The sequence below is a fragment of the Lolium rigidum genome, chromosome 4, assembly GCF_022539505.1.
Source record: "Lolium rigidum isolate FL_2022 chromosome 4, APGP_CSIRO_Lrig_0.1, whole genome shotgun sequence".
In the NCBI taxonomy this organism is placed as follows: Eukaryota; Viridiplantae; Streptophyta; class Magnoliopsida; order Poales; family Poaceae; genus Lolium; species Lolium rigidum.
This window is the reverse complement of record NC_061511.1, coordinates 238,522,532-238,532,516: the sequence shown is the minus strand read 5'-3', so window position 1 is coordinate 238,532,516 and position 9,985 is coordinate 238,522,532. Positions and strand designations below refer to the sequence as shown.

Here is a 9,985-nt window from a genome sequence, read left to right as displayed (position 1 = left end):
TCTGCCGGGATGCGCCTCGCCGTTTCGGATTAATCAGAATCGAAACTGGTCAGCGGCGGGTACTCTCACCTGGAAGCAGGATGCGCCTCGCCGTCCCGCTCGTCCGGAAGGCGGCGACCTCGGCCTCGGCCTCAGGGCCGGCGACGACGACGACCTCGCTGAAGGTGGGCGACGCGCTGCGGTCGGGCCGGCGGCGGTTCACGGAGGCCGACGTGGCGGCGTACGCGGCGGTGAGCGGCGACCGCAACCCGGTGCACCTGGACGACGCCTTCGCCCGCGGGGCCGGCGGGTTCGCGCGCGGTCGCGTTGTCCACGGCATGCTCGCCGCCTCCCTCTTCCCTGCCCTCATCGCCTCTCGCTTCGTACGCATCCCCTGATCCCCTCCCCTCCCTCTCCGGCGTTCCGCCGAACACTCTGCAGGCATGGCGCCCCCATAACACCCTGACCGGCGGTTCGCTCTGCGACGATGCAGCCCGGAGCCGTGTACGCGAGCCAGTCGCTCAGGTTCGCCGCGCCGGTGTACGTCGGCGACGAGGCGGCCGCGGAGGTGCGGGCGCTCAACATCAAATCCGCCGGCGGGAGGCACATGTACGTACCATCATCTAACTAACCCCATCTCCTCTCTTCGTTCTGACTAGACCACTGCTGTTCTTCCTGCTGTAACTGATCAGCTCTGTGCTAATTGCAGCGTCAAGTTCGCCACCAAGTGCTTCGCCAGCGTCCATGAAGATGACGAGGAGGCTCTCGCCATTGATGGCGAGGCCATGGTGTTCCTGCCCACGCTGGAGCTCGGCTCGGAGGCCATTGCTGAGTAACAAGTATGTTGAGTAGATGCATATGCTGTCATGATCTTAGCATGTTTTGGTGGATCAATCTGCTGTAAACGCTTCTTCTTGCTTTGTTAGAGCTCTGGAACATCCATCTGGTTTTTCCTTGCTTAGAGAGTTCATGCACTATTGCACTGTGAGATGGTTATTACCTAAAGTGAGTGATCCATGACAATTCCTTTTTATATTATCAAATTAAGATCTTCAAGCTGTTGCAAACTATAAGATCATACAAGCAAAGCGAGTTCTGGCATGAAAACTATGGATCAAATTCTGTCAAAAAACTGAATTATTAATCATTTGAATTGGCCCTACTCTGAACCTCAGCGAACAGCATCACCAGCGAGCAACACATCACAGCAAGCAAGACAGATATCATCACCTTTACTGAATTTATCCTTCTTCTCAAATTCATCCCAGCTAAATGTAGTTTTAAGATGTTATTCGCGGCAACGCGGTACCGAAATCTCAAATTTAGAGCAAGGCATCATTACACACCACAGTTTTTTAAAAGTACACACAGCTCTCCCTTAGGTAAAATGATCACCAGATACTGATACTCTACACTGGGTTGCTCCCTGAGGTTATCGTCATATATTTCTACATGCCCTGAGGTATTCCGGCAGCTGCAGGGGCCTTCTTGCTCGGCTTCTCCTTCGATGATATATGCCGCAGAAATAATGGGGATTCAAGCCCAGTCTTTTGTTTTTCATCCCAAGTTTCATTAGATGAATGTCATTACTGTTATACCTTTTTTCGTTAACAATAGGGCCATGTCCCATGGAGCCTCAACTACATGTAAAAAAAAAACCAATACAGGCATGGCGTGCAGTTTACCAGAAGGAAAAAAGATACAGTATGCTGGTGCGTCCGTACGAACTATGGCACGAGCTTTGGCAGCGTAAGCGGCTCGTGGAGGCTTGCGAGGATATGGGCAGCGAGGCACAAGAAGCGCAGTGCTCATCTCGGGATGGTCGGACAGTAGGGCTTGGCCTTTGGCAGCGGAAACAGCTCATGGAGGCTTGCGGGGATACGGGCAGCAAGGCAGAAGCAGCGCAGTGTTCATCACGGGATGGATGGCCAGTAGGGCTCAGCGACGAACAGGTACACACCGTCGTATGCATTCCTAATTGCTTTAGATGGGGGCGCTCCGTTCTACCTGCAGACTTCGGTCTCGGCTCCGCTCCGTTCTACTAGTTTCCTTAGGTGAATTTCGTGCTTGAGTCATGTCAAATTTAAGATTTAGTATCCAATCTGATGGAACATCATCTCCTGAAAAGTCTACCTGGATTTGACTGTAGCGCATTTGTTGATCTCTACCTACTCGTGTTGGGCTTCTTGAAGTATTACTGTTGAACTCATAATTAAATATGTTAAAACGTAACAAGAAAGTCTCAAAATATGGCACAAATTGCTAATTCCAAATACAACAGTGTCACTAACTGAATTTAAAGTAAAGCCCACAATAAAGTGGTACTTTTCTACTTTTTTTATATTACTTCTGGTATCAGCAACTATCATCCTACCAAAAAATACGCTTCAGCTGACCTGCAGGTTTGAGGCCTCATGTTTGATCCTCAGGATCTCATTACAAACTTGTCCCATTTCTGGTCGCGCTTTGGGTGATGTCATGGAGCAGGAGAGGGCTATTCTGACCAGTGGAATGACACAACTCTCCATCACATATGCTGCATTGCTGTCATGTTGTAGGATTTCAGGATCAATAATCTCGGAAATATTCTTCGGAAATGCTCTATCAACAGTTTCATGAAGGGTTGTACCGTCCTCAAATTTCTCATCAGTTGGACTACACCCTGTTACCATTTGTAACAGAATCACTCCGAAACTGTAGACATCGCCCTTGGTTGATATCTCTTCGCTCATGCCATACTCTGCATTTACATTCATATACATGTGACAGATTTAGAATGCGCATAAATCTGTACAACTCTAGAAGAACAAACATAATTGAAAAGGCTTGTCTCACCTGGTGGGATGTATCCGATGGACCCTTTTAGGCCAGCCAAACTTGTTGAACCATCTTGATATGCATTCGATGTAGTGAATAGAGATCTTGCTATGCCAAAGTCGCTGACATACGCAGTCATGTCATGGTCTAAAAGAATATTGCTTGGCTTCAAGTCGCAATGTATTAGTGGAGATTTACACTGGTTATGAAGATAGTCCAAAGCAAAAGCTACATCCAAGCCAATATTGATTCTCTGGCTTAGAGTCAGAATATACTTTTCGATTGCATGCCCCTTTGGATGCAGCCACTTTTCTAGGTTCCCGTTGGGCATGTATTGAAATACTATGGCCTTGAAATCTGCCCCGGTAGAATCCACTGAAGAGCATGTAGTGATGATTTTGACAACATTTCGATGGCGTACATTTCGTAGGGCTTCACACTCTGAATTGAAGCTTCTATCTGCTCCATAAATGTCAAGTTTAAATATCTTGATGGCAACTTGATATTTCTGAAACTGCAGACTTCCCTTATAAACCATTCCAAATGATCCCGAGCCAATCAGGTGTTCAGAAGAAAACCTATTTGTTGCGCCTATGATGTCTTCATATGAAATATTCTTTATGCGCCCATCTAATCGTTGCAAATTCGAATTTATGTGCATCCTCTTTCTCCAGTAAATTTTCGCAATGCATGCAAAAATAATTATAACAACAACAATTGGCACTACGATCTGTAGGACAAGAATCAATAATTTGTGTTTCCTTTTCCTGTCAACCAGTGCAGGACAAAGAGGCATACCTCTTGTTGGAATGTTTGTACACAAATGATCGTTTCCTTCAAGTGACAGTGTGCCAGCATTGTCAAAAACACCACCTCTTGGAACTGCTCCATTGAAATTGTTGAAGGATAAATTGAGATCTTGCAAAGAACTCAATTTTGTCAGGAACACTGGGATGTTTCCAGACAAATTATTCTGTGAAATATCCATCTTTTTTATGCCAACTAAGTTCACAAAAGACCGTGGAATTCTTCCTACGAAAAAGTTGTCTTGCATCTCAAGATACTCCAGAACCAAACACTGTCCAAGAGTGGATGGGATGTTGCCGGACAAGCTGTTATTTGAGATGCTAGTTTTCTTCAAATTAATGAGATTGCCAACTTCCTCTGGCACTTCTCCAGATAGATAATTGTGCGACAAGTCAAATTCATAAAGCAAATAAGTTTTGAATAGTTCCCTTGGTATACTCCCATCTAGTGAGTTATAAGAAAGGTTGAGCTTTTGGAGTTGAGTGCATCTTCCAATACTTGCAGGTATCCTTCCAGTGAGGTTGTTCCCATCCAACTTTAGAGCAATCAGCTTAACAAGATTGCCAATATTATCAGGCATTTGGCCTGAGAGTCTGTTCTGTGCGAAGGTTAGATCGACCAAGCTGTTCAAGTTCCCAATTGTAGTTGGTATATTGCCGGTGAGATGATTGTAATCCATGTACAACATGGTGAGGCTCTTGAGGCTACTTATCTCTGGTGGTATATGTCCAGAAATTTTATTTTCACTTAGCCACAACTGCTGAAGGCTAGTGGAAAGATTGCCTACTGAACTTGGTAATTCCCCTTGAAGATTGTTCCCAGCCAGAAACAACATAGTCAATCTAGAGCAATTGGACAGTGAAGAGAGAAAGTCCCAGCTACCTGCTTCTAGCCTGTTGTATGACAAATCAATTTCCTCCAAATTTGGCAATGACCCGAAGAATGGTATGGACCCAGTGAAGCTGTTGTTATATAGGTAAAGCTGACTCAGGTGGTAAGCACTGGTAAGGGAAGCTGGTATTGGACCATCAAACATGTTGGTTGACAGGATTAATCCCTCAATATTTGGGAGTGTGTATCCAATGTCGGAGGGTAATCTTCCAACGAGCGAGTTGTTTGCCATGCTGAGGAATGTCAAGGATGACATGTTGAAGAGAGACGGCGGAACTGCCCCGGAGAAGTTGTTTACACTCAGGGTCAGTACCTGTAGTGTTGGAATGTGACCTAAGCTCTCTGGGATGTTGCCAGCCAAATTGTTCTGTGTAAGACGAAGATAAAGTAGGGAGGAAAGGTTCCCCAGTGAGGAAGGTATTGTTCCTGAAAGATAGTTACTGCTTAAGTAGAGATATTTAATAGGGGCAGAGGTGGCTGTAAAAGATGGTATCTGACCAACAAGGCTGTTCTGTTGGAGGCAGATGGCAGTAAGCGATGAAGTGTTGAATATAGCCTTCGGGATTTCTCCAGTAAGGCTATTACTCATGAGCCTAAGCACTTTAAGAGACCTACTGTTTGCCAGAGACTCCGGGACGACACCTGTGAGACCATTCATTCCAAGATCAACATAGGTGAGGTTACGGCTGCTGCTGCCCAGGGATGGCGGTATGTTGCCGGCGAGCCTGTTGCTAGCGAGAATGAGTATGCGCAGACCAGGAAGATCCCCAAAAGCAGAAGGGATGCTCCCTTGGAGCTTGTTGTTGCTGAAATTGATGTCTCGGAGATACTTGCATTGACCTAGGCTAGGTGGGATCTCTCCCTGGAGTGAGTTGTTCCACAGGCCTAAGATTTGAAGTTGGGAACATGCAGAGAGTTGAGCCGGAATGTTACCTTCTAAACTGTTCATGCTGAGGTTAAGGTTGGTGAGCTGGCTCAGGAGGCCCAGCTCGGATGGTATGACACCATGGAAGCTGTTGTTTGAGAGCTGGAGCTCTGAGAGAGAAGTGAGGTTGGCGACGCAGGGTGGAATGGAGCCTTTGATGCCTTGCGATGCAAGGTATATCGCGACGACACGACGGGGAGGCCGTGCGCTGCAAGTGACCCCATGCCAGTCGCAGAACTCTGTGGAGGCGTTGCTGCTCCATGAGGCGAAAACCGCGGCTGGGCCTGAGAGTTGTGAGCTGAAGCAGAGGAGAGCATGTCTATCTATTTCGATGTCAACGTCGTCGCAGATGGCTAATGGTAGGCTGAGGAAGAAGGTGAAGAGGTAAAGAAAGCAGACAAGGCCAGCTGGAAACAAGACACTCGGAGAGGCGGCCATTGTTGCGAGCTCTCCGTTGCACAAGGGTGTTTAAGCTAGGAATACTGTGTAACACAAAATCTCACTGCTCTGTGGAAAAAAAGGACAAGGTACAGGAACTAGCTAGGAAGATGCATGCATGCATCTGGAGGCTGGCTGATGTGTATTCAGATACGACTGGCTATGCGGAATGCGGGCGCTTGGATTAGTTTTTCTCGAATACACGCCAAAGCGCGTGTCTTTGTGTATTAGAAGAAAACCGCAGGCAGAGAAAGCGGGTGGTACACCAGCGTAGCGAAGCTACAAACGTTAAAGATAGAAAAAGCGAAAAAAAAACTAAAGGCTAAGCAAAGCTACAAAGAACTACACAAGGCTAACGTTTGTTAGCCTGGGAGGTGGTTATTTTTGACTTGTCAAGCAGGGAGTAGAAAGTCGTTGGGTTTAGCTAGAGTTACTCAGAAAACATTTGGCTACCTGGCTGCTTGGATTTAGTTGGGAGTAGTTATTATTGACTTGTACAGCATGGAGTAGCAAAGCTGTTGCTTGCTAGGCACTGAGATACAATACTTGTTTGACACGCCTCATGGTATGAACGCACGCCTCATCTGCATACTTGGCGTCGGCCCAGCAAAGCAGCAGAATAGGTCTCATACTCTCATGGTATGAACGCACGCCTCATCTTATGTTGAATAGTCAAGCCGCATTCTCAGTTGAGTTGTCGGGACTGTGGATCTGTGGGTACTCCGGCATTCCTGCTTGATACTATCTGAAAGCATAAATACACATGCAAGCAACTCTAGAGACTAACTTGCTTCCTTTTGAGTAAATCGATCAACTTGCTTGGAGGGAAGGGATTCATGGCAGCTGTTCCACCGGCCGCCGCGCAAGGATGCGATAGTCCTGCTGTTCAGCCTCCAGCCGTTCACGGTGCCGGTGATACCTATGCTGCTCCTGCCATCGAGCCTCCAGCCGTTCCAGGCGCCGGTGGTACCTCCTCGGGTGTTCCTGCCGTTGAGCAGCCTCCAGCCGTGCCAGGCAGTGACATTCCGGCTGCTGATCCGACAGTTCAACCTCCAGCAGCTCCAGGTAACCTCCCAGCTTTTGAGCCCTCAGTTATTATCCCTCGCCGCGTAGTTTCCTTATGTCTGTAAACTGTTTTGTTCCATGTGCAGAGTTCATGTACGAAAAATGAAAGGAAAAGCATAAGAACAAAACTCGAACATTACATGGGATTTCCCTAAACAAAATAAATAAATAAACTGAGATGCTGTTCTTCATAGTGGGTTCGTATGAGCAAAGGCGGTGGTCACTCTGTAATTTTCACAAGTAGTTTATTTTGATAAATTTCTACTAACAGTTACTCCATGTTGTTGCAGTTCCGTCTGATGCTCCAACTCACAGCTTCCGTCCCATTGAGCATCCAGGCGATATCGATCCTATTCATCGAATACCTGATGGACCTCCGTAGCCGCACAATCGAGACAAGCTGGCATTCACACTAGAATTTGCCTTTCTTTTTTCTACTGTGGTTGATTAAATTTGGATTTGAAGTAATAATCTTATAGCAAGCAAATTGCTTCGTCTGTTGATGCTGTGTTTTTTTCAGATTGTTGTGTAAATTCCAGCTGTGCTACAGTAGAATTTGTTTCATTGGAATTGACCTTTTACTGTGTATAATCAGATCTGAACTAAAATGATCTTCTAGCAAGATAGATGCATCTGTCCGTCGATATTGTAAGTTTTTAAGATCTTTTATGATTTCCCCTCATCCAAGAAGAATCGTCAAGAGTCATTCCACGACGTTAAGTTATTGCGCAGATCTAAAAACATCTTGTTGGCACCTCCTTAACACGGTAAAGCTTCTCTATTTTTGGCCACAAAGTGTCCATATGTGTCTAATCAATGATATGTTATCTTAGTGGACAACACCGATTTTTTTTGTATTATTTCACATAATAAATCTATCTTGCTCTTGCAAGGTTGATAATTTGTATTATTCCAAGATATCATTTTGTTGTTATTCCCTTCTATCTTTACTACAAGTAAAGTGGACTCAACTAAAAACAAACTCTACTCTAAAAATTGAGTGCAAACTGAAACTCGTTTTGTACTTTCTGTGCGGTATCATGGATGTCGTTGACTATTCGACGGTATTCTGGAGGAGGGATCCTCACGAAGGGGGAAAGAAGTAGGGGATATTGAGCGGAGAACAACCGGGTCAGGAGTATACGATTTACCCAGCTTCGGAGCACGCTGCTTGGAGGCAGAGCCTACTATTGCTTGTCTGAAATTATGTGGGCGCTTTCGCGTTGTTATAATGAGTTGTGGTTGTGCCTCTAGAACTCCCAGGGATCCGGCTTATAAAGGCGCCGGGATCTAGGGTTTCTACGGAGAATCCTAGCCAGAATACAATTACAAGTTGTCTAACTACGGAATATTACATTGCCGTGCACGTCAAGAATCCACATTTACCTAATCTGTTGTACTGGATCCGGCTACCTACATGGTGATATGGGGTGGCCCGATCTTCTCAGTAAGCAACGGTGGTGATGATGATCACGGGGTGATTGCAGCGGAGGTAACTTGGTGAAGTGGATGATAACTTGTATGACGCAACAAGATCTCTCGATTGGTCCCTGTCGCCAATGCAACAGCTCTCAACCCTGCAAGATATTCGCAACTCCACACACTTGCGCACGTAGCCGCCGACCACGAAGCGGTAAGTTGCAACCGTCTAATTTCCAATGGAACAGCAGATCACACAAGACTTTCCGATCTACACAATATCAAGCAATATGGTGTAGGGAATTCAATAATTTGCAGAGCAAACAACTAAGAACTAGGGTTTATCTTAAACGTGGTCTAAAGCAGCTAGGGGGCGTCCAGGACGACTTCTGGTCGAAAAGATACAAGAATAACCGACCCAGAATAGATCTGGTCGAGACAGACTCGGACACGGCCGGTCTGGAATCCGGTTGACCGGGCCTGGGACCGGTCGGTCCGGTCTGGACTGGGCCTGGCGCCGGATGGCAACCGGGCAGGGCGTCCTGGCTTACTGGACTCGCCCCGGTTGGCACAGGTGGAAAACCCGGTTTGGACCGGGCTGCGTCGGCGTGGGGGCCGGTCGAACCGGCCCTGGGACCGGGTTACTCGGCGGTACGGCCGGTTGACCGGTCCTGGCGCCGGCTGGAACTTCTCCTCCTCTCACGCATGCCTCCCGCTCCTCCCTCGCGCGTCCATGAGAAATCTTCATGTCCAGCTCCATGTCCAGCTTCACGTCCTTCTTTATGTCCAGCTGCTCCGCTCCTGCACGTGCGATGCTTGTCTCCTCTTCATACCTGATGATACATAAGTAACAGGACTTAGGCAGTATAAAGTTCTCATCAATCAAGGTATCGTTTAGAAACAAATTCACCTGTTGTTTAAGTAGCTTAGCACGAGCTCGTGTCATTGGTCCAATCCTGACTTCATTGGACTTGAGCTTCACAGTAGGATCATCTTCTTGTAATGATGGAGGTAGTAGTGAGGGGGATGTCCTCATCATCCCCCCCCTTTCAAAAGGCGTCGACCTCGACGCTCCAAGGTCTTCTCTGTCATATGGTGTCAAATCAGCAACATTGAAAGAATTACTGACACCAAACTCATCAAGTGAAAGATCTATCGAGTATGCATTATCATTGATCTTGGCAAGCACTTTGTAAGGACCAGCACCATGAGGAAGCAACTTGGACTTCCACAGCTTCGGGAACCTATCCTTGCGAAAATGTACCCAGACCATATCACCAGGCTTGAACAACATCTCCTTACGCTTCTTGTTCATCCTTGCAGCATTGCTATTGCCTTTCTTTTCAATCAACTCTTTAGTCTTCACATGTATCTTCCGTACAAAATCTGCCCTCTTGGATGCCTCCATATTGACTCGCTCATGTATTGTAGCACCCTACCTTTTAATAAAGGCAAGATACCTGTGTATAGTGCTATTCCCGGGATCACTGATAGCACACACATTACAAAATATAGTAATCATTGCAATAGTATCAAATTACTACATCTTTGATCCAAAGGGTAAAGTAAAACCTTGCAATTTTCATAGTCACATGGACTAGCTCAACAATATTCAGAACATACACAGCGGAAAGTAAATCATCA

At 46.5% G+C, this 9,985-nt stretch overlaps 2 protein-coding genes across 2 annotated transcripts; one reads left to right on the top strand and one right to left on the bottom strand.

Moving 5' to 3' along the window:
- LOC124707352 ((R)-specific enoyl-CoA hydratase-like) lies at positions 1 to 7,832 on the top strand. Its single transcript, XM_047239011.1, has 4 exons — positions 1 to 362; positions 473 to 588; positions 689 to 818; positions 7,213 to 7,832. Exons 1-3 carry the CDS (start codon positions 81 to 83, stop codon positions 813 to 815), a joined length of 525 nt encoding a protein of 174 aa, XP_047094967.1. The 5' UTR covers positions 1 to 80; the 3' UTR covers positions 816 to 818; positions 7,213 to 7,832.
- LOC124707349 (probable LRR receptor-like serine/threonine-protein kinase At3g47570) lies at positions 2,238 to 5,880 on the bottom strand. Its single transcript, XM_047239007.1, has 2 exons — positions 2,815 to 5,880; positions 2,238 to 2,719 (listed from the first exon to the last, which is right to left on the bottom strand). The coding sequence occupies exons 1-2, from the start codon at positions 5,855 to 5,857 to the stop codon at positions 2,367 to 2,369; spliced, it is 3,396 nt and encodes a 1,131-aa protein (XP_047094963.1). The 5' UTR covers positions 5,858 to 5,880; the 3' UTR covers positions 2,238 to 2,366.
- Positions 7,833 to 9,985: the final 2,153 nt, after the last annotated feature.

What these genes read in the sequence shown, in the direction of transcription:
- LOC124707352 (XM_047239011.1), top strand. Translation starts at nt 81, where the DNA reads ATGCGCCTCGCCGTCCCGCTCGTCCGGAAGGCGGCGACCTCGGCCTCG. An exon ending in CCCTCATCGCCTCTCGCTTC is followed by an intron (nt 363 to 472) that starts GTACGCATCCCC and finishes GCGACGATGCAG; the next exon opens with CCCGGAGCCGTGTACGCGAG. An exon ending in TCCGCCGGCGGGAGGCACAT is followed by an intron (nt 589 to 688) that starts GTACGTACCATC and finishes TGCTAATTGCAG; the next exon opens with CGTCAAGTTCGCCACCAAGT.
- LOC124707349 (XM_047239007.1), bottom strand. Translation starts at nt 5,857, where the DNA reads ATGGCCGCCTCTCCGAGTGTCTTGTTTCCAGCTGGCCTTGTCTGCTTT. An exon ending in CATCGGATACATCCCACCAG is followed by an intron (nt 2,720 to 2,814) that starts GTGAGACAAGCC and finishes ATGTAAATGCAG; the next exon opens with AGTATGGCATGAGCGAAGAG.